Source organism: Alligator mississippiensis, chromosome 7 (genome assembly GCF_030867095.1).
Source record: "Alligator mississippiensis isolate rAllMis1 chromosome 7, rAllMis1, whole genome shotgun sequence".
NCBI classification, from domain to species: Eukaryota; Metazoa; Chordata; order Crocodylia; family Alligatoridae; genus Alligator; species Alligator mississippiensis.
The window spans coordinates 9,471,700-9,496,110 of record NC_081830.1 but is presented as its reverse complement, the minus strand read 5'-3'; the positions used below and the strand labels follow the sequence as shown (position 1 = coordinate 9,496,110).

General features: G+C 44.5%; 3 protein-coding genes across 3 annotated transcripts; 1 reads left to right on the top strand and 2 right to left on the bottom strand.

The window, feature by feature from the left end:
* Positions 1 to 8,423: 8,423 nt before the first annotated feature.
* On the bottom strand, positions 8,424 to 9,386 carry LOC132251744 (olfactory receptor 10A4-like). The gene has a single exon (XM_059731672.1). The coding sequence runs from the start codon at positions 9,384 to 9,386 to the stop codon at positions 8,424 to 8,426; it is 963 nt and encodes a 320-aa protein (XP_059587655.1).
* Positions 9,387 to 14,467: 5,081 nt separating this feature from the next.
* LOC132251743 (olfactory receptor 11A1-like) lies at positions 14,468 to 16,298 on the bottom strand. Its single transcript, XM_059731671.1, has 2 exons — positions 15,378 to 16,298; positions 14,468 to 14,515 (listed from the first exon to the last, which is right to left on the bottom strand). Exons 1-2 carry the CDS (start codon positions 16,296 to 16,298, stop codon positions 14,468 to 14,470), a joined length of 969 nt encoding a protein of 322 aa, XP_059587654.1.
* Positions 16,299 to 23,058: 6,760 nt separating this feature from the next.
* On the top strand, positions 23,059 to 24,030 carry LOC132251742 (olfactory receptor 5AR1-like). Its single transcript, XM_059731670.1, has one exon. The coding sequence runs from the start codon at positions 23,059 to 23,061 to the stop codon at positions 24,028 to 24,030; it is 972 nt and encodes a 323-aa protein (XP_059587653.1).
* Positions 24,031 to 24,411: the final 381 nt, after the last annotated feature.

The following is a 24,411-nucleotide window of genomic DNA, read 5'->3' as shown; positions in this document are numbered from 1 at the left end:
CTATTGTGCATCTAGCTCAGGGGTGGACAAAGTATGGCCCATGAGGCCCCCAAAATTTTTGAAAATTAATATTTCTTTGTCCTTGGTTCCTGTCAAAAATGACAGGAATCAGGGGCAGTAGGACCCAGAGGAAGCCTGGCGGGCTCCCGCAACAGCAAGGCCTGCCTGTCCCCACCCCATCCCCCAGCTGGAAGCCCCAGGAGGGGCTTTTGGCCTGGGACCACGTGGCTGTCCTGTGCCAGAAAATCAGGTAATAGGGGGTGGGGCAGGGAAGGAGCTGGTGTGAAGCACAGGGAAAAGCGACTCTTCCCCTGCCCTGTGCCCAACACTCCCTACTGCAGCTGCTTGCAGCCCATACAGGGCTGTCCTGAGCAGGCACAGGAAGCCCCAGGCAGGGTGCCAACGGCTGCAGCATGGGACCCCGGCCATGGGTCACGTGAGGAACCTTTTCCTCCCACCCAGTGCTCATCACCACCTTGTAACCCAGTTCTGCTGCCAGCCTGGGCCCCTAGTTGGCTCCGGTCTTGCCCATTGGAGCTGCTTCGCAGTGGCAGCAGCTGCAGCACCCCCGCTCACCACGCCGAGCAGGGTTGGCTGCTGCTGCCCACCAAGAGCTTGTGCACTGGGCAGCCCAGAGGCAGTGGCTGCAAACACTTCGCAGTGCGGGAAGCGGGAAGCGGGGGGGCCACGGCTGCTGCCACCATGTGCATCCCTCATGGGTGAGCCCAGAGCTGCACGGGGCCCAGGCTGGCATCGGGACCAGGTTACAAGTTGGTGCTCAGCATAGGAGGGAAAAGTGGCCCCTTGCCTGCTTTGTGGCTGGCATCCCACGCTGCAGCTGATCACAGCCCGTGTGCGGCTGCCTTTGCCTGCTCAAAACAAAATGAGGGCAGGGGGTACATGGCAGGATGTCTGACTTGTGCCCTTTGCTCCCCCAGCCCTCTTGCCTCTTGCCCTGCACCCAAAGCCCCAGCCCCCCAGCCTGGGGTCTGTAGCTGTCAGCAGCTACCCAGAACCTGGGCCAGCTGCAAACATCTGCTGCCTTTCCACCCTGGTCCCGCCTGTGCCTGCTTGGGACAGCCCCATGTGGGCTGCGACCAGCTGTAGCAGGGAGTGCCAGGCACGGGGTAGGGGAGGGGCTGCTTTTCCCTGCACTCAGCACCAGCTCATTCCCTGCCGCACAGCAGGGGGTCGGGGCTGTTCGCTGCCTCCCGACTGTACCGCAGGGCTGGGGGGCCACTGGGAGTGAGCAGAGGGAGTGAGCAGGTGCACAGAGCCCACACCAGTGTCCCAGGGCCAGCACCGGTGGAGCCCACAGCAGGGCAGGAGGAGTACAGGGTCCAGGCTGGTAGGGCCTCTATGGAGCTGGGCCAGCTCCCCCCTCTCCCTGCTGGTGTAGCCCACCCAGCAGTTTTGAAATGAGCCCTCTGCAGGCTGGCAGAGTTCCAGCCTGCAAGGGGCAGGGAGGGAGCAGGAGGAGGGCAGTGAGGCAGGAGGGCCATGTGGTGTATATGCCTGTGTCCACCAGGCAGCTTTGAGAAAAGCTCTATGAGGTAATTTGTGGCAGGGGGATTGAGGCCCCAATAGGGAGGGAGGGAGGGAGGGAAAGCACTGAGCAGGGCTGAAGCCGGACCTGGGGCTGGAGCTGCATGTGGGAATGCTGCCCAGCTGGGCAGTGCCTGGGGCTTGGGATCCAGGGCTGCAATTGCACGGCCACAGGGCCACAGCAGGGAGTGGTACAGGGCTGTGGGCAGCTCCTTCAGGGGTCAGGCAGGGGCAGAGCCAACTCCCCACCACTGTGTGCACTCCCAAGGGCCAGCAGGACTAATGTCCCCCAGATCTGTGGTCTCCTCACTGCAGACTTGGGTGTGGGGGGATGCTCCTCATTTCTGTGTGCACTCCCAAGGGGCAGGGGGACCCGTGCCTATCAGATCTGTGCATGGGATAGGGGCTGCACGCTGCCCACTTCAGGCTTGTGCTCCCCACCCTGCTGCTGTCCCCCGGGACTCTGCAGCCCAACGTGTGCAACCTGGTGCTGCAGAGAACAGTGGAGCCATGAGGAAGCTGCCTGCCAATGCAAGCTCCACACTGCCTGCGTCCCCTGCACACAACCCTGTACTGCTATCCGCACTGCAGCCACACATGCAGGGACTGCCTCACCAGGGCAGCATGGAGCTTGCAGTGCAGCTTGCTGCAGAGGTTTGTTGTTCTTTACAGTGCAGGGTCACACATGCTGAGCTACAGAAGTGCCAGGGGAGCGCTGCAGGGTGTTAGTCGACCATTGGCAGCATGCACCCACTACCTCAAGTACAGATGTGGAGGGCCTGGGTCCCCCCACCCCCCAGGAGTCCATGCCATGGCAGGTAGCCTCTCCCCACCCCCACCAGAAGCCTGCAGCAGGCACGCAGCACAGGAAGCAGGCAGTGCAGGGTGGGGAGGTACAGGGAGCTGCTAGAGAGTGTGTTGTGGGTACTCCTGTATTATAAGGGGCCCCTCATTTCTCCTTGGGACACTGTAGGGCAATCCTCACTTCCATGAGGTAGCCTGAGGGGCTCACCATGGCTACAGACAGCATGCTGCACCCCTACTTTCCTAGTCCCAATCCCAGCTCTGCCCAGAAGAGGCATCACATAGTTGGACCCTGCTCATCCTCAATCTGTATACATCAGGCACTAGTGGGACTTTTTTTATGCTTTTATCTAATACCTGATTGAATCAGCTACCAAAAAGAGCCCCACTGAAGCTCATAATCTATATAGACAATGAGGAACAGGGTTGAACTAATGCACTGCTTCTTCCACTGAAGTGTATTTTCTGTTTGGTTGGTTGTTTTTCGAATGTCTGTAAGCAGCCTTAGTAACATCTATTTCTTCCAACTATCATTCAGGGCTAATACCTTGTAACCATTAGACAAGTGTCTGGTTGGCCAGTAGGAGGTGCTTCTGTGCTGAGACACCCACCTCACAGCACCTGACCACGTTCCAGGCTCCCAGTGCCTCATGTCTGGCCACTGCCCTTCCCGCAGCACATCCGCTAACCTGGCAGCAGCGCTGCCACCACCCAGGGCCTGGCCTGATCCTAGCACTGTGCCCCCTGGGAAACACAGGCCTAGTAGCCTTTAGAAAATTAATATTTATCTGCCCTGGGCTGCCTGTCATGCAGCCCTTGATGGCTTGCCAACACTCAGTAAGTGGCCCTCTGCCTAAAATAATTGCCTGCCTCTGGGGTAGAGCAATATCAGAGAAATCCCATAGAGAAAACAGGATGTCTGGGTAGCCTTTGATCACACATCTGAGTTGCTGCAAGCTATATATCTAGTTAGATCTCAGGTAGCTTACTCACAAGTATCATCCAGAGGCAGTTGGAGAATCCCTCTGGAGGCAGGCAGTTAGTTCATTGATCATGAGTTTCAAGAGAGAGAGCAAGTTTCAGATGGTCCAGCTCTTCTCTCTGAGTTTTCATCATGGCTACTGCCCCTCCTCCTGGGTACTCCATAATTTATATAGCCCTTATGCCCTCATTTACCTGATCCAACGGAGGCCAGAACCTGTTGGCTGCCAGCCAACCAACTTGACATGCATCACTGGTTGGCTGCAGACTGGCAGGTTCTTTAGCCCCCTGCCAGTCAGGTTGGCATTGCTTACGTGCCCCTAATGTTTATCAAACTAAATGTTGGAGGCAATACATGGGAAAGCTTAATCCGCAGCCAGATTTACTGAGATTGAATTGTTATAGCCTTCAATATAAGGGGGGGCAGAGGCAGACCGCTTTTATATATTATACTTTTCCTACCACCAAAGAGAACGTTATCATCAAAAAGGAAGGCCATATGTAGTAGGGATGTGTGAAATGTCACTGAGTGTTTCATTTCGAAGGTGTTTCGATGCATTTTGAGCTCGAAACAGCAAAATCAAAATGAAACCAAAAGCATCAAAACAGCTTTGAAACAAAATGCGAGCACTCAAAAGAGGTTGTCTCTTAGAAGAAACAGATTTTCCAGCACACCAAGACAAAGACAAAACACTATGAAACACACCATGAAGTATGCTAGAAAGGCAGCTGGCAAGCCTTCAGGGAGGGGAGGAAAAGGGGGTAGAGGGAGAGCTGTAAGTTCCCCCCACCACCACCAAACTGAGATGCAGCCTCTTTGCTACAACAAGCAGGCATGAGGCTTCCACTAGTACAGGCAGCAAGGAGAGGGAGCAGTGCCAGTGCTGAGGAGGCCGAGGTAGAGTGTACGGAGGAAAGTGGATCCATTGAGTCCGCTCCTCTTCTTGCTGTGCTTCTGCCTGCTGAGGAGGGAGAAATTGCAATATCCACACATGCACCCACACCCCTGAAGTGAGCAGGTAGTGTGGTCTGAGATCATTTTGAGCTGGCAGATAATCCTACATATGCTATCTGCCTGCACTGATGGGCCCAAACCAGCTGGGACAAGGGAACAAAATACATGAGCACCATGGGGATGCTGATACATCTCCACAGACACCACTCCCTTGTCCTTGCTCTTCCACAGCCTGGCACCAGTGGGAGGGTGCCCAAAGGGAAGTCCCCATCTTGAGCACCACAACCCTCAGTGCTGGGGGTGCCCTCCTTATCCAGGTGATCGCTGTAGTGAGGGAACTTCAGAGCCAAATGGAGAGCTTCCAGGGAATCAATGTTTCTGGGTGGGGCAAGCCACTGTCACCAGATGTGCAGGCACTGGTGAGGTGGGTGATGGATGGCATCAGGAAATGGCTTGATCCCTTGTGGTCCAGTAGGGTCCGCATGCTGGTCACCATGTGTGACCCAAGGGTGAAGGGAAGCATATGCTGCAGCCAAAGCCTTAAATAGTGGACAGAGGTGCTGGTGAAGAGAATCAGGGAGGCAGAACACTGACTGGTGTCGTGGGGGGGTGCACATATCCCCCCGACTCAAGAGGCACCAGACACCCATGGTATCCCCTTTTCCCTGCTGACCCCCCCCCCCAATCCCATGAGTTTGTAGACAGCCACGATATCACCTCTCAGTCTTCTCTTGCGAAGGCTGAAGAGATTCAGGTCTCTCAATCTTTCTTCATAGGAACTTACCCTCAGGCCCTCAACCATACAAGTAGCCCTTCTCTGAACCCTTTCCAGGTTATGCACATCCCTCTTGAAGTGTGGTGCTGAAAACTGGATGCAGTACTCCAGCTGCAGCCTCACCAATGGTGTATAGAGGGAAGTATCACCTCCCTAGACCTGCTTGTGACGCACCTACTAATGCAGGAAACAGTGTGGTTAGCCTTACTTATTACCTCATGACATTGGCAACTCATGGTCATTGTTGCATCGACTATGACTCCGAGATCTCTTTCTGCTGCTGTGCTACTTAGAATGGTATTTCCCAGTCTATAGATGTATTAGTGATTCTTTCTCTCCAGGTGCAGCAGTTTGTTAAATTGCATCCTATTCTCATCTGCCCACTTCCCCCATGTATCTAAATCCACCTGAATTTGCTTCCTACCCTCCAGTGTGTTTACTATACCCCATAGTTTGGTGTCATCTGTGAATTTGAACAGAGTGCTTTTTACACCCTCATCCAAATCACTGATGAAGATATTGAACAGTACTGGTCCAAGGACAGAGCCTTGGGGGACACCACTTCCCACATCTCTCCCGGTAGAAACCTACCCATCCAGCACCACTCTCTGGGTGCATCCCATAAGTCAGTTTCCCACCCACTTGGCTGTGAAAAAATCCACATCACAGCTACTTAGTTTACTCATAAGAACTGGGTGCGACACTGTGTCGAAAGCCTTTTTAAAATCCAGGTAAATAAAATCTACTTCTACTCCTGCATCTAAGCACTTTGTGACCTTGTCATACAAAGAGATCAGGTTAGTCGGGCAGGATCTGCCTGCTAGAAACCCATGCTGGTTTTCCCTTAACATTGTATTATCCACTGGCCCTCCACAAATGTGATCCTTAATGATTTTTTCTAAGGTCTTGCCAAGAATAGAGGTGAGGCTAACCGGCCCATAATTACCCAGGTCCTCCTTCCTCCCCTTCTTGAAAACAGGGACCACATGACCCCTTTTCCAGTCTTCTGCAACCTGTTCTGACTGCCACAAGTGCTCAAAAAGTTGCACCAGTGGTTCCGCTATGACACCGGACAATTCCTTTAGTACCCTTGGGTGAAGATCATCAGGGCCTGCTGACTTAAATAGTCCAACCCCTCCAAGTGCCCCTTCACTAGGTCAGTGCTAACTGCTGGTGGATTGGTATCTCTCTCAAGCAAGACTAAAGTCTCATTGGGAGGTGTTTGTATCCATGTCCGGGGACACAGATGCAAAGAAATCATTTAAGAGCTCAGCTTTGTCCATCCTATCTGTTACGAGTTGTTCTAGTCCATCCTGTAGCAGTCCTATATTACCCTGCACCTTCTTTTTGTTCCCTATGTAATTAAAGAAGAACTTTTTGTTACCTGTAATCTTTATTTCCAGCTTGAGTTCCTTTTCTGCTTTGGCCTTCCTCACTTCTTCCCTGCAAGCCCAAGCCAAGCAGGTATACTCCTCTTCGGTGGCTGCCTCCTGCTTCCACAGGCTGTAAGCTTCTCTTTTCCCCTGTAGGATCTCCTGGATTTCTCTGCTTGGCCAAAATGGTTTCTTGGATCTTTGGCCTCCCAATATGTGTACTGGGATGGTACCCCTCTGTGCCTGCAGGATCAGTTCCTTGAGGAACTCCCACCCTTCCTGGACTCCCAACTCATTGATGTTATTACCCCTTGGTCCCACTCTAACTAATCTCCTGAGCTCACTGAAGTTGGCCTTCCAGAAGTCTAGCACTTCTGCCCTACTAGTTATCTTTTCCAACTTGTGCCGGCTAGTGAATCCTATCAACAGGTGGTCACTATCTCCTAGGTTACCTTGTACCTGCAGGTCCCCCACCAAGTCCTCCCCTGTGGTCAGCACCAAGTCGAGTAATGCATTTCCCCTAGTGGGACTGCATACCTCCTGTGTTAGATGCAGGTCCTGTATGCAAGTTAGGAACCTATGTGAATGGGCAGACCTGGCTGACTGTTCCTCCCAGCAGAAGTCTGGGTAATTAAGGTGACCCATGACAACCAGGTCCTTTGAGCGTATTGTGTTTGAGAGCTGTCTCAAGAATTCTAGGTCTAACTTCTCCTCCTGGTGTGGGGGTCTGTAGTAGACCCCCACTACCAAGTCCTTTTCACTCCTACCCCCTTGTCATCTGAGCCATAGGACTTTGATCTGCCCTTCTTCTTTCCCCATTTTTTATTATAGAAGATGTATAATGTTCCTTGATGTATAAAGCAACACCCCCCACTTTTTTCCCAATCTATCCTGCCTGTATAGGCTGTAGCCCTCAATGCCCACCGCCCAATCATGGGTAGGGTCCCACCAAGTTTCTGTTAGCCCAACCAGGTTGTAGTCTTTGTGTGCAAGCAGGAGTGCAAGTTCCTCCTGCTTATATCCAATGCTCCTAGCATTAGTGTAGAGACACCTAACCCTCCATTCGGTGCCTTTCATACTTCCCTTTCCAGATGCTTATAGGCCCCTAAGTATTTACCCGATCTATTCCAGTGTGTGGTTCATGGAAAAAAGAAAAAAAAGCCATGTGCTCACTGGATCCTGCAATGGCTGTTGGGGCTTCTGGAGGCTCATGGCAGAGTCCCCCATGCAGCACGGGGCAGTGTGGGGCAGGGGGGATTGCCCCCTTCCCCTCCCCTGAGCTTGCGACAGCCGGTGAGTGTGGGGCTTTTTTTTCTTTTTTTTTTTAAAGAGCCAGGATGCTGGTGTTGAGCTGGGCAGCCATTGATACGGCTGGGAGAGCGGGACAGGGATGGGGACGGGGCCTGTTTGATTTGGTGATTCGGCTGATTCGGTGGCAGCAGAATCTCCAAATTAGATTTGGCTGAATTGATTCAGGATGATGATTCAAATTACTGAATTGAATCACTGTCCCTCAACTCAGCCAAATCTGAATCTGAAGTGAATATTAGCTGCTTTGCACAGCCTAATTTGCAGAAGAACATGCAATCAAAGAAAAAAAATGTTATTTAGCAGGCAAATGCCCTTTACCTACCATGGGGTAAAGTCAAATTATACCATTTACCTGACATTGATAGAACTATCTCTGTTTACATCATCTGGGGAGATCAAATGTGTTTTGCTTTTAGAAAAAGCTATTTTGGGAGAAATTTAAAAGGATTGAAGAAGTATTTGAAATATTTAAGTGATAGATACATGCTCTTATGGCATATGCATTATAATGTGAGGACCTTGACAGGACTACATCACTTGCAAGTTCTTCATGTTCCACTACCACACACACAGACACACAAAAAAAGATAAGGAATCAAAGAAAATCTAAGTCACCCAGGCTATAGTATTCTGAACAGAAAATATTGTGTCCCATAGATATTTTTTTAAGATTACTGATTTATTTTCTCTGAATACCACTGTACAGAAATAATTTACCAACAAAATTTCCTAGAGCCTCCTTTACCATTTTATTTCTCAGGCTGTAGATCAAGGGGTTCACCATCGGAGTCAGGGCAGTATAGGAGAGAGAGAACACTTTGGTGAGGTTGCTCTGGGCTTTAGACTTTGGTAATATGTAGACAAAAATTAATGTCCCATAGAACAGTGTCACCACAATGAGATGAGAGGAGCAGGTGGAAAAAGCCTTGTGCTTCCCAGTGGTGGAAGGGATTCTTAAGATGGTGGAGATAATTAAGATGTAGGACATTAATGTTAAAAGAAATGGTGGCAGTGTGAAAATACCTGCTAAGGTGAAGGTTATGATGTCCACTATGCGGGTGTCTTTGCAGGATAGTTCTATGAGTGGGAAAATGTCACAAACAAAATGGTCAATTTGATTGGGCCCACAGAAAGATAGCTGTGATATTAATATTGTTGTGATGCTGCTAGCGAAAAAGCCACTTATCCAGCATCCAGTTGCTAGAAAGAGGCAGGACCTGTTATTCATAAGCATAGAATAATGCAGAGGCTTACAGATTGCTACATACCTGTCATACGACATCAGAGATAAGAGATAGCACTCAGATCCTGTCAGGGAAGCGAATAAATAATTTTGTCCAATGCAGTTTTTAATGGAAATAGTTCTGTTCCCAGTCACCAAACTTGCCAGCATTCTGGGAAGGATGGTGGAGGTGTAGCAGGTTTCCAAGCAGGATAAGTTCCCGATGAAGAAGTACATAGGGGTGTGCAGATGCTGGTCAGCCACAACCACAAAAACAATGAGGATGTTCCCAGCCATAGTCACAGTGTAAATCACCAGAAAGAGCAGGAAGAGAGGAGTTTGCAATGAAGGAAGATCTCTGAATCCAAGGAGGATGACTTCGGTGATGGCAGTTTGATTTCTCCAGTTTGTGCCTGCCATGGGGTGTACCTAGGAAAGTAAAAAGAAATCCCACGGTTAAGTTTGAAGAAGTAATTTACTACAACAAAATTACTCTAGGTTCAGATTTATTAAAGATCCCAAAGGCATTCAGCTCCTATGGATAACCAGTGAACTATGTGTTCTGACATGGATGTTTCCATCCTTCTGTGGAGTCTGAAGATGTCAACCATCAGGCGTGTGTGCACACCATAATAACAGCCCTGCATGGTAAAATAACTTGGTTTAAGGTTTTACTATGTTCCTCTAAATTGAGCTATGAAATTCTTGGCAGGATTTTCAAAGAGGGATTTTTTTTCTGAGTGGTATTTGTAAAACAGAATTTTTGGTGAAGTCTTCACCCTGAGTAGACAGTCAAAGATTACTGTTCCAATGGGCCATATATCCCACTGATGAAAATGGTCCTACTGTTACGGTCCTATCTATTTTGCTGCTGCTCTTGATGGATCTTGCTATTTTCTGGGACTTTTTTTTTCTCACAATAATTACTTGTCTCATTCAAAGAGAAAAGAATAATTTAATCTGGAATTTCTAAGGCACCTAAAGTATGATTCCAAAGAAAGTCAATGAAGAGATTCATAGCAAATTTCACAGAATCCTAAAATAGCAACATCTCACCTCTCGAGGAAGGAGTGAGATGCTGAATTTAACAGTATCGCCAACACTGACCTTTTACTAATACAGAGTCAGATCAAACAAGAATTATTTTCAAACTTACATTTTTTTAAGTGGTTTTAATTGAATTTCTGATTTTCAGCTGTTTTCATCTTTCAAGGGACGGAAGCAGCTAATAGTACTACTCTGATTTACAAACCTGAACCGAAGGGGAATAAGTACATATCTGCCTTCTGATTCTAAAATTCTATTCCATACTCATTTTTATGCTTATTTTGTGAATATGGCAAAAATTTTCCTTATTCATGCATGCCTCAATTTCTCCATCTTTTTAATGAAAAAATGATGTTTAAGACAGGCTGAACTTGCACATTTCCAGAATGCAGTTTTCTAACCCTGAATGTCAGCAGATAAATGGAGGCAAAAAATTAGAAACAAAGGACAATGCTTACCTTAGTTTAAAGTAGTTCAGTTCAGGATGTCAGTGATTTCTGAAGATAACTATAGAAGCTGATTGCCTTCCTTAAAGATACTTGTCTATCTCCAAAGGGATTAGCAAGACCTGGGAACATGTTATGTCATCTCTATTTATACAGTTCAGCTGTATCATCACGCTGAAATAATTTGCAAGAGAAGATTGTTTTTCTCTTCTGTTTAAAAAACAATAACACAAATAAATAAATAAATAAATAAACACCCCAAATCATTAAGATTGGTCTTCCTCTTCTTCTTTATCCTTCATAATATGGCGCAGATTGTGTTCTCAAACTTGTGTTAATGGAGTTCAACTTCATCAGGAATCATTAATTTGTGTCTCAAATTCTTCTTCATAGCAAAGTTTAATCTAAATAACTTCTCTCTTTCTCTCTCTCTGTTTCACACACACACACACACACACACACACACACACACACACACACACACACACACACACACCCCCGTTAAATTTTAATATAGGGCCTACCAAGTTAATGTGCTGAAAATTCTGGAGCTGGTAGAGTTTTGTATTTGAACAGAGAAGGAGAGAGGTTGCTTCAAGGTGGGTGCAAGTTAAATTTATGTAATAAAAATTTAGAAAATGAAGGCCGTACAAATCATTTATTGATATTCCTTATAGCTTACTTTCTAGAGCCCATTTCCTTACATAAGGTATGCAAGTAAACTAGACATTTAGAGCATTTTTACATGTGAGCCGGTGGGGGGTGGGGGGACTTTAATTTCAGCATCTCTGAGCACCACTCTGATTAAAGCATTCGCAACACCTCATGCATCGGCATCCCCATGCTTCAAAATTAACTAAAGCCCCCACAGCCATTTTGAAGCATGGGGACACTGATGCATTAGATTCAGAGGCTGCTGGAGCATGGTAATTGAGTCTGTGCTGACATGCTGTAATTACAGCGCATTGGAGCAACCTCCCTTCACATCTACAGGCATCCTTAGCTGCCACTGAAATATATTGCTGTGGTCCATGATTTCATAGATTTCATAGATTTCATAGACATTAGGGCTGGAAGGGACCTCGGAAGATCATCGAGTCCAGCCCCCTGCCCAAAGGGCAGGACGTCAGCTGGGGTCATAGGATCCCAGCAAGATAAGCATCCAGTTTCATCTTGAAGGTGTTCAATGAAGGCGCTTGAACAACCTCCGGTGGCAGGCTGTTCCAGACCTTGGGGGCTCGGACAGTAAAGAAATTCTTCCTTATGTCCAGCCTGAAACGATCTTGTAGTAGTTTGTGACCATTCGTCCTCGTCATCCCTTGGGGCGCTCTGGTGAACAAACGTTCCCCCAGATACTGGTGGTCACCCCTGATAAACTTATAGGTGGCCATCAGATCACCCCTGAGCCTGCGCTTTTCCAGGCTAAAGAGCCCCAGGGCTCTCAGCCTGTCATCATAGGGTCTGCTTCCCTGACCTCTGATCATGCGTGTAGCTCTTCTCTGGACTCTCTCAAGTTTCTCCACATCCTTTTTGAATTGTGGAGCCCAAAACTGGACGCAGTACTCCAGCTGTGGCCTCACCAAGGCCGAGTACAAGGGGAGAATGATGTCCCGGGATTTGCTTGAGAAGCATCTATGGATGCAAGCCAGCGTTTTGGTTGCTTTACTAGCCGCAGCATCGCATTGCAGGCTCATGTTCATCTTGTGGTCAATGATGACCCCCAAGTCTCTTTCCTCCATAGTGCTAGCCAGCATAGCAGTGCCGAGCCTATAAGGATGCTGCAGGTTTTTCTTCCCAAGGTGGAGAACCTTGCATTTATCGGTGTTGAACACCATCAGATTCTCATCCGCCCACTTGCTGAGCCTATCCCAGCATAATGATAATCCCAGCAACTCTAACACCCTACTGCTTATGGTATTTGCAACTAAAGGTTTTATCTTTTAGCTGGTGTGGGGAAAATTTATACTTTGGGGGATGAAGATTATGAAATCAAGGCTGTTGACAATGGTGACATGCCCGAAATCACATGAGCACCAAATGTCATCCTATTGTAGCTTTTTGGCAGTGCTAACTTTTAACACCTACCTTCAAGCAGCTTGACCTGCACTGATTTCAAAATGGAACTACTTGAGACATAGAACAGCTTGGCTCTCTCCATACTTCCATGCCTTGTTTTCTGTGTAATCTTAGACGAAATGAGGTGCTTTCACCTTGGGTGCCCATTTGTGTGTCATGTCCACTTTTTAATGAAAAGCTCTTTAAAGGGAAGGACTTTTCAGGAGTGGGTTGATACAGGACCATGCACAATGGCAGGACTGGATCCAGGATGGGTATAGTGGCACTGCTGCACCCACCTCCTGGATTGGACTGGCCCATAGGAGCCTATGGGGATTATTGTTTCTTTAGACCTCTTCTTCCCCTCCTCTTCCCCCTCCCTGCCCCCAACTCCCCCACTTACCACTTTTCCTGTCTGCCCCAGCCTGCCTGCACGTGGTCTGAGCTCAGCTGGGGACAGGGAAAGAAGTAGTGGGAATAGGCAGGAGGGATCCTCTTCCCTGCGTCTGCTCCTGGGAGATGGGGCAGGGAGGGGGAAACTATTCTCCTGCCTTGCTGTTGTCACTACTTCATCCCCAGGTGAGCCCAGCCCCAGTGCAGCCTGGCCAAGGCAAGCAGGAATACCTCTTCTGCTTCTTCCACTCCTCTTCCCCAATCTTTGGGAAATCCTGAATCTGCCCCTGAACAATGAGACCCTTATCTCAGCTAGGAACGCTAAAAATATTATAGTTTCACCAGCAGGGCCAGGGGGATGTTTTCTACTTAAAATATTTACTGGGTCGGTACTGGCCATCCACGTTTACAAATGGGTCCCAGTACAAGAAAAGTTGAGGACCACTGGTGTAGATAATGAATATGGTTATAAGGATATCCAATTTATGACCAAGTTTACAACAGTTTGTCAATAAGAAGATTGCCACCCCATAGGCTTACACTTAAGGTGGGAATGACTGTGATTCTGTTGCACATTATTCTTAGTACATAAATACACTTAAAATGCAATCATTTTCTTGTTCAAAGAGGAAAACACATGCTAAGTGTGTTTGTAGCATAGTAAAATTACACTTTTCCATGCAAGGGGTATCTTCAGGGTTTTTATTCACTCCCCAGAGCTCAGGGACCCTGGGTTCAGTCTATAGCTTCTGCCAAATTAAGGTCTTTGGATCCTTGCTCACCATATAACACTGCAATGGTAACAGGGCCAAGGAAGTGTTAACATAGCTCTTGAGGGTAATACCTCCTCTCCCAGCAGGATCCTGCTACTGCTCCCTTCTGTGCTACCAGAGACTTGAGCTCCTCTGCCTCCATTTTGCCATCCCATGGTGCAAACACTATCAAATTCCCCTATGGGAAGCAGGGATTAGAGTGACACCCATCAAAAGCAGGGCTTAACTTGTGGCACACCTGCCAAAAAGGTTGGTCACCACTAATCTAAGTAGTACAGGTGTTGTTGTGTTTTGTTTTTTGAAAGAAAGTGTTGTTCAGGATCTTTGACTGACACCAAATGATCACAGGACTCCTGAAAAAGTCAAAATGGAGTGTTACTGCTCTAATTGCTTTGTCCACCCATGATCATTATCTTCATTATGTTATACTTCTATCATGGGAAACACAGTTGTCAATGAATGTCACAGACCAAGCCTCCATTGATTTTGCATATTATTAACCTCCCTAGTTTTTAGAGGTGCCCATGAATGATGCTTTCTGAAAGACCTGTGGCTTTCAAATAAAACCAATTCCAATTTACACCATGCTAAATTGATACCCAACTCATGAGACCCCCCACCACAAAAAATTGTTATCTTGTTCAGATTTTTCATACCCTAGATGTTTTTCAGTGCCCCCTGAAACTGATTGTATTTGTCACTTCCATTTTCAATTTAATAGTCTCATTGCACAGTTCAATATTAGTAAAATGATTATTGACTCATTATTTAGGAAAATTGTAGGTCATTAAAAGCTTTTCTCAGTGAATCGTTTACTGTCTGGTTCCTCAGCATGCTATTGAAAGAGTGGTATAATTTTGAGAGTTCATAACCTTGATGCTGAAATTCAAGCATTTCTTCCATGTGGATCTGATGGATGTGAGGATGTGGGTGCCATAAGCAGATGGTAAGAAAAATTCTGGGCAAGACCAGTGTCATCCCTGGGCAGATAGGACAGTTATGAATATATACTTTTTTAAAAAATGTGTGACTATGCTGTTCAAGTTAAACAGAGCCAGGAGGGAGAGATACATTCAAAGTGGAGATCCTTTCAAAGATTTCATAAAATATTTGCAGCAGGGCATGTAATCAGAGAAACAAAGAAAAAAAAAGTTTATTGGTAGGTAAATGTTATTCACCTTTCATGGAGTAATATAAAATTAAATGACAATGGGAATGAATCCAGATGATATCAGCATAGCAACAACAGTTAAAAGCATTTAAATGAGGGAAACGTTTCTGGGGAAACATTTAAATGAGCTTTTCTTTATGCATACAATATGACTTTTTAATGTTTGGATGGGATTTCAATTTGTGAAAAGATACTGGGACACATTTCAGAGTGACTACACAGTGGCTACACACTCATGATTTACAAAGCAGAAGGCTAGGATCCTGATGTAAGTAAGCCACACACAACCTCTATGTATAAGACCACCACAGCTTATTAACAGCATTATCAGACAGACAAAATATCAGTCACTGAGGGCAGAGTGCTCTGAACAGCTGACATTTTCTCCCTTAGATACACCCACCCACACCCACATACACCCTGTAAGTCTATCTATCTATCTATCTATCTATCTATCTATCTATCTATCTATCTATCTATCTATCTATCTTCTTTGAAATCCTGTATATGATAACATTTTACTTACCATATTTCTTAAGGATTCCTTCACCATTTTGTTTCTTAGGCTATAGACAAGAGGGTTAACCATTGGCGTCACAACAGTGTAGAGGAGAGAGAACACTTTTTTAAGTTGGCTCAGTTTGGGGGACTTTGGTAATATGTAGATAAATATCAAAGTCCCATAGAACATTGTCACCACAATGAGATGAGAAGAGAAGGTGGAAAATGTCTTTTGCCTCCCAGTGGTGGAAGGGATCCTCAGGATGGCTGAGATAATGAAGATGTAAGAAAACAATGTCAAAAGAAATGGGGGCAATGTGAATATAACGGTCAATGTGAAAGTCGTAAGTTGTACCAGGTGAGCATCGCTGCAGGAGAGTTTAATGATTGGAGTTGAATCACAGAGAAAATCATCAATATCACTGGGACCACAGAAAGATAACTGTGATATTGTTACCGTTGTGATTGTACTTGCCAAAAATCCACTTACCCAGGAAACAATTGCTAGGAAGACACGCAGCCTGATATTCATAAGGGCTGCATAATGCAATGGCTTACAGATTGCTAAGTACCTATCATAAGACATCACAGAGAGTAGGTAACATTCAGCAGCTCCCAGGAAAACAAAACTGAAATACTGCACAAAGCATCTCCTAATGGAAATGCTCCTGTTCCCAGTCATTGAACTGGCCAGCATCCTGGGGAGGATGGTGGAGGTATAGCAGGTCTCCAAGCAGGACAAGTTCCCCAGGAAAAAATACATGGGGGTGTGAAGGTTCTGATCAGCCACAACCAGAACAACAATGAGGATGTTCCCAGCCATGGTCACAATGTAGATCAGTAGAAAGATCAGGAAGAGAGGGATTTGCAATGCAGGAAGTTCCCTGAATCCAAGAAGGATGAATTCTGTAATGAATGTTTGATTTCTCCAGCTTGTCTCTGTCATGGTGTCTACCTAGGAAAGTGAAAAGAAACTGTACCAAATTGGAAGTCCAAACTTGCAATGCATTGCAGTACCTTAGGCTAAGATGTGTAAAGGATGCCAAAGACTTTAAGCCTCTCTCTCATGGACAATCAGTGAACTTGTGTGTTGATATATGTTTTTAAAGTCCTTCTGTCAGGCATGCATGTAAAACAAACAAGAGACATGTCTGGGATTATAACTTGGTTTACCACTGTTAGTAAACTCCCCTAAATTAAAAACCAGACAAAGAGATTCACAGATCACCAAGATATGTTCTCTCAGTTACCTTGGTAAATACAACCGTTGGCCAATTCCTCAGCTTGAGTAGATAGTCATAGCTTATTGAATGCAATGAATCACTTACATAGCTGGTGACAATAGTTCTGTCTCTACTGAAATCAATATACATGATCTGGATTAAATTTGAATACCTCCATGAAAACACATAAACCACACTTCCAGCTATTGTAATTTCATATGTTTTGGGTTTTTGTGGGTGTTTTTCATGATGTGGAGGAAAGTATCTCTGTATAATTTTTCCATGGTCATTGGATTCTCTCCTCCAAAGAGAGGAAAGTATAATTTTAATGGTATTTTCTCAGGAGCTTAAAGAGTTAGAAATCCACTTTCCACGGAAGGTCAATCAGAGAGGTGGACATCTAGTGTCTTAGAAACATAAAATGCCAGCATCTGAATTCAGAAAGGAGTCATGAGATGCAGAACTTCACAGTAGTGCCAACGCTGACCTTTCAGAAAGAGTCTGACCAAAGAGAAACAATGAAATGTTAAGAAAATCAAAAATAAAAGTTTTAAAAAGGAAGATTTCATTGTGTTTCTAATATTTCATTGATTTACATCTCAAGCATTTCCTACAGCTGTGATAAGAAGAAAATAGCTTACTCTGGTCTGAAAAAGTAATAGACAACACGAGACCCAAAATTCCTATGATACTGTTCTTATTTCCAAAGCTATCTGGTGGGGATTCATTAGACGTGCCTTTAGAGTCTAGAATTCTGTTCTCCACTCTACATTATCCATATTGTGTTACTTACGTAGGATCTTTCCCCTCAATATTCCTCAATTCCCCCACCTTTTTATATTGATGATGATGATGATAATAATAATAAGAAAAATAGCAGCATTCTTTCAGACTGAGAAGAGTGAAAGTGTAGGGCTGAACTTGCCCAAAGCCAGGGGATGAATGAAGTCAAAAAAGTAGAACCATAAAGGAAAATGCTTACCTGACACTGAATCCGTATACATCAGGATTCAAGCTCCTCCTTAAATTTGCTTTGGATGCTGAATCTTCTTAAGGACACTTGCCTTTCACCCGAGGGATTATCACAATCTCATAGCAAATATGTTACCTGGGCTTTGTTTATGACATTCAGATTTTTCTTCATAATTCATAGTTTCATTGCTGGTAGGGTTGGAAGGGACCTGAGCAGATCATCAAGTCCAACCCGCCATGGCAGGAAAGAGTACTGGGGTCAAACGACCCCAGCAAGGTGTTCATCTAACCTCCTCTTAAAGACCCCCAGGGTAGGAGCCAGCACCACTTCTCTTGGAAGTTGGTTACAGATCCTAGACGTCCTGACTGTGAAGTAGTTCCTCCTGATGTCTAGTCTGAATCTACCCTCTGCCAGCTTGTGACCGTTATTTCTAGTCACTGCTGGTAGTGCTCAGGGGAACAGGGACCCCCCAATGCCTGCTGGTCCCCTCTGACTAGTTTGCAACAGCCCACTAGATCCCCCCTCAGCCTTCTCTTGTGGAGGCTGAACAGGTTCAGGTCCCATAGCCTCTTCTCGTAGGCCCTGCCCTGCTGCCCCCTGATCATGCGGGTGGCCCTCCTCTGAACCATCTTGATGTTGTCCACATCCCTCCTGAAGTGCAGCGCCCAGAACTGGATGCAGTACTCCAACTGCGGCCTGATCAGTGCCACATAGAGGGGGAGGATCACCTCCTTGGACCTGCTTGAGATGCATCTGTGGATGCATGACAAGGTGTAGTTGGCCTTCCTGACCGCGTCCCCACACTGTCAGCCCATGTTCATTTTGGCATCAATAATGACTCCAAGATCCTTTTCTGCCTCTGCACTGAGGAGAAGGGAGTTCCCAGCCTGTAGGTATGCTGCTGGTTCTTCCTCCCCAGGTGCAGCACCTTGCACTTGTCAGTGTTGAAACCCATCCTGTTCTCATCCGCCCACCCCTGTAACCTGTCTAGGTTCAATTGCAGCCTATTCCTCCCTTCTAGCGTGCCCACATCCCCCCACACCTTAGCATCATCAGGAAATTTGAACGGTGCTTTTTACCCCCTTGTCCAAGTCACTGATGAAGATATTGAACAGTGCGGGCCGGAGGACCGAGCCCTGGGGGACCCCACTGCCCACATCCCTCCAGGTTGAAAGTGACCCATCCACCACCACTCTCTGGGTGCGGCCCTCTAGCCAACTAGTGACCCATCTGACTGTGCAGGTGTCGATGCCACAGTCCCCGAGTTTTTTAATGAGAATGGGGTGAGAGACGGTGTTGAAAGCCTATTACTCATTTAGAGATACACATGCTGTATAATAGGAGAAGGGGCACTGGATATGGGGGAAGGTGTAGCTGTTGTGTATAATGGAGCCGATATATTGCTGTTGCTCCTGTTTTGTGCGTTTCAGTCTTGCTCTTCATTTATGCTAAAGGGTGCCTTCAGTCAACCCTGTTCTCAGTAGGTATCTGTTTCCTCAGAAAATGGCCTGAAGGTAGCTGGATATGGCATGTGTTGGGCCTGCTGAATGCATCAAAGGAGCTGCTCTCAGGGTGGTATCATGCATTCATTTCCAGCGGTTGCAAATCATTGTTGTGTTGTGATATATTAAAGTTATTATGAGTTAGGATGGTGCCATGCAACCACATGCTAAGATTGCAAATCTTTGGACTATAGTGACTTATTCTAGTTATTATAGTTAGGAGACAAACCTCACCTGGAAGAGAACACTTTTGCAATTCCATGGGGGCTCTTAATGTGAGCTAAATGGCTGAATTGCTCATGTTTTAAGTTGAATGCGTGACACCACCCTTACTCTGCCAAGAACCCTCCCCACTTGGGCATGTGGCATGGAGCTTAGGGCTGAGGGAGATTGTGTTATATACTGCCCAAATCCTCTGCAAAGGACTGTGTCCTTTTGTGTTTCCAACTGGATCTAATACCTTGATACCTCACGCCGCTCAAAGAAAGGCTCAGAGGTCCCTGGAATTATTGGGGAAAGGATAGTTGAGTAGCCAAGGAGTGTACTGAAGGGACTGCTGCTGCTATTAACTTTTAGAAAGGGTCATTAACAGGTGGGCATGACCAAAATGTCTGGAGCCTGACATCTGCCGGTAGCTGTTGCCAGAGTATCTGACCAAGGTGGTCTGCCCAAAAAGGAGAGCGGTCCTGTTGGTACCTCTTGAGAGGTATGTTGCAGAGGGTAGCCCTCCTTATACCCACACTGCTCTGGTGTGGTGCTTGTTACGTACTCCTAGCAGTTGGGAGCATTTGCTCTGGATTTGGAGCAGGCAATACATGCTGCTCTCACTGCATGGACATACTGGTAATATTCATGTCACGACACGGCTGTCTGAACTTAGAAGTTCTCGTCTCCCAAAAAATTCCTGAAGAAGTTGACACCACTAATATCAACATTTCCTTGTCTAACAATAAAGGAAAACATGTCATTCTTCCTGTTGTCTCATTATAATTTCAGATACTCATTAGTCGTGGTGCCAAGTGAGATTTCATATTTTGGTGTGAGAGAAAAAGGATGAAGCAAGTCAGGTATTCAGTTTTTGCAGAGTTTGAAGGAGAAACACACCAAGATCACCAGCAGGACCAGGTATCTGAACACAAGCATGCAGGTCTCATTATTGAGAAATGTCAAGTATATACAGAATAAGTGAGGATATAAGACAGGTTTCAGGACCCATATTTATGTCCTGGCAATGCTGAGTCAGAGGAATTTTCTGGGCTTCTTTTGTACTTGTTTTGAAGTAAATGGACTTTCCCCAGACTGTTTCAGGCTACTATGAAATCATAAACTATATATAGATAGATAAATTAGATGTATCCTAGTAAGCCTGTAATGCTGTATATGTTTCAATTATAAGTGCCATATAATTCATAGAATTATTGAAAGGGATAATTGAGTTTGATGTCATGTTAGTTCTTGTGTGTCTAAGTCAGTGCTGAATATGAAATGACTTAACTTAAAGTATGTGTTTATGTGTTCGGCTAAGTAAGGACCTTCATGTTGCAAAACACTTTGAAGATGCAAAGGAATCTATACATACAAGCTGCTAATATTATTTATGATTCCATTAGGAATATTATTATTAGGAATAATATTATTATTATTATTATCTATACATACAAGCTGCTAATATTATTTATTATTCCATTAGGAATGCCATAGAAGTATATTTCTGAACAAATTTAGACGTAGTCTATCCTGAAAGTAAATGAATGTTTTCTCTCTCTTTGAGGACAATTACATTATCAAGTTTATAAAAGATAAATTTGTTTATATATCTTGCACTTCTTTCTTGTAAATATATGGGAATACTGTAAGTTATTTTTATATTTCACACAAGAGTGTAAACATGGCAGTTTTAAACCTTATTTTCCAGAAGGAAATTTCAACAATTCTCATTTTTTAAAAACTTTTTTTTTCTTCCAATAAAACCTGGGGGGGGGGGGGGGGGGGGAGGGGGTTGGTTTAAAAAATAAGGTTTTGATAGACATTCTAAGTTTACAAAATTCTTTCCTTTCTTCCTTCCTGGATAACAAATATTTATATTTTATCAAAATGTATCAAGACCAGCCTAAAATTCTGGCAAACTTTAACAAAAATATTTTCTGATAAAATATGTTTTTTCCATAATAAATAAACCCTTTTCATAAGCACGGGCATTTACCATTGATGGTGACATCCAAAGCATCAATGTAGAGTAAGTCAATTTTGTGTAGATTGTAAAATGTGACAATTTCTTTATTAAAAAATAGGATCTGGATACCACTGCTATTTTTGCTGAAGGCAAAGGATTGATGAAGTTGTGTTCTGTATTTCTATTCAATATCAACTCGATGTGAAAGTCTGAGATTGAGGGATTGGTGTAAAACACTCGACAGCTTAGCTGGGGATATGAAAAATATGAAATAATGATTACTGTTCTAGATCTTATTTTTCAAAGTTTTAAAGTTGGTGGGGAGTCTCCTAATTGGAAAAAAAAAACAGACTGAAAGACAAACAGGATCCCAGACAGAAGAAATCATTTAATGTGATTTCTGATGGAGAGAGGAAGCAGAAATACCTCACAAAGCTTAAATGAGTAGGCAAAAAAAGTGCCCAAACAAGTTTTGACCAGTTCGAAGTAATACATGTGGGGAAATATAACAAAAAAAAATAATAATAAAAAGGAAATTATCATGCCACTATTTGAATCCATGGTGCACCCACATCTTAAACACTGATTGCAGTTCTGGTCTCCAGATCACAAAAAGGGTATAGGAGAAGTAAAAATGGTACAGAGAAGAGCAACCAGAATGATCAAGGTATGGAATAGCTGCTGTACCAGGGGAGACTGAAGAGACTATGGCTGTTCTGTCTGGAAAGGAGAAAGCTGAAGGGGGATATGCTAGAGGTCTAAAAATCATGAAGGGTATGAATATGAATGAATGGGGAGAAATTATTCAGTAAGTCATAGAATATCAGAACTAGGGGACACCAGTGAACTTAGTAGGAGACAGGTTTAAAACTAACAGGAGAAAATACTTTTTACACAGCACACGGTTAACTTGTGGAACTCATTGCCACAGCAGGCCTTAGGGGCAAATAAAATAGGTTCAAGAAGGGACTAGACAAATTCATGGAGGGTAGATCCATAAATAGTTATTAAATGGAACAGTCGGAGACGCATCCCCTGACATCTCTGAACCAGTGATGGTAGATGCCAAGGAGAGATCATGGTAGATAACCAGAGGAGAGATCATGGTGGATATACCCTATTCTTATGCTGTGGGGACTCTCAGTTCTAGATTTATATCGGATAGAATGGAATAATTGCAACAATATGTAGGATTTACTATCCCAGCTTTAAGAGTGGTATTATATCATAAGCAACATGATAAATTAAGCATTTAATTTGATATATAAAAACTTTCTTTCCCCAATTAAGATATCAAAAATGGCATTTAATTATACTTATTTATTTATTGGCTGTTTCATTGACTGAGTTCTCCTCTTTACATACAGTACATATTTTACATATTCTATAAATTTAAAACTGAAATCATACATTCTGAGGATTTCTCATTTCCTCCCATTTACCAAGTTGAGGAAGGTAAATCAAAGTCAAATATATCACTGGTTTTTTTGGAGTAGCAGTGGGATATCTTGTTTTACCCTTAAGAAAATAACATTTCTGGTCAAATTAAGTACTGGAGCTATGCTTTCTAAGAGGTTTCTAAGAAAAAAAACTATATACATTTCACTCAAAGGCAATGGTGGAAGGTGCTTAATTCTTTTTCTCATCTCCCAAATCACATCCTAGGATTTCAAACACCTGGAAACTTATATGTGGGGCTCCAAATCAAGTATTTTACTTGTAACTATCCTGATGACATGCATTATATATTTAAGGAATTAATTTGAAATGGCATCACTGGCATTCAAGATCTTTAATATTACAATTTTTTCTTTTAATTCTCCTAGTTGAGCCACATGGAAAAAGCAGAAGAGAATCGAACAGTCGTCACAGAATTCATCCTCGTGGGATTCAGGACTATTCCTGAACTGCAGGGTCTTCTCTTCCTGCTCTTTCTACTGATCTACATTGCAACGGTAGCAGGAAATCTTCTCATAGTTGCACTAGTTGTGACTAATCAACAACTTCACACACCTATGTACTTCTTCCTTGCAAATCTGTCCTGCATGGAGGTATGCTACACTTCTTCCATCCTTCCCAATATGTTAGCCATCTTCTTAACAAAGAACTATGCCATCTCATTAAATGGCTGTTTCTTGCAATATTATTTGTTTAACTGGCTGGCAGGTGCTGAGTGTTGTCTCTTGTCAGCCATGTCTTATGACAGATACCTAGCAATATGCAAGCCTCTTCATTATGTAACTCTTATGAATGGCAGATTCTGTCTGCAGCTAGCACTTGGGTCTTGGACAAATGGGATGGTGGCTGGTGCCATTGTGACCTCTCTGATGCCACATTTAATTTTCTGTGGCCCCAATAAAATTGATCATTTCTTCTGTGATTTCACCCCAGTGGTGAAACTTTCCTGCAGTGACACCAGCATGATTGAGCTTGTTACGTTCATCCTGGCATCCATATTCACACTGCCTCCATTTCTACTGACAACCATATCATATATTTGTATTATTGCCGCTGTCCTGAGAATGCCTTCTGCAACCAGGAGAAAAAAAGCATTTTCTACCTGCTCCTCACACCTTATTGTGGTCACAATTTTCTATGGTTCGCTAATCATTGTGTATCTGTTGCCAAAAACCAAAACATTGAGAGACCTTAATAAGCTTTTCTCTGTCTTCTACACTGTCCTGACTCCCATGGTCAACCCTCTCATATATAGCTTGAGAAATAAAAATGTAAAGGAGGTTTTTGTAAAGGCTGTGAGCAAATATTTGGCCTTGATGAGAGATCAGAGAATCCATACTAATCGTTAATTAAAAGCAAGTGACCATATCTGATAAATGAATCACAGGGTCAGAATCATTCATGTTACATTAAAGACATGTTAAGGTCTCTTAAAACAAGTCTGTCCACATGTTATGGCAGAAAAACACAAGCTAAAGACCCTGTGAGTAACTCAGAGATAATTGTCTTCCAGCGAGGATTATCTTTAACAGGTTTTGGGCATTTCATTTTGCATTCAGGTTAGGGTGTAGTTACATGTTAAAATCAGCATGTGGGAACTTGAAGCAGTGTTAGATGGTGTTAAAGTTAGCACATGCTCTGAGTGGCCACACAGTAAGGGTTAATACCCCCTGTAATGTGCAGTGCTCTGACTTTCTTAAGACGGCTGGTAAGCAGGGACAGACTTAATA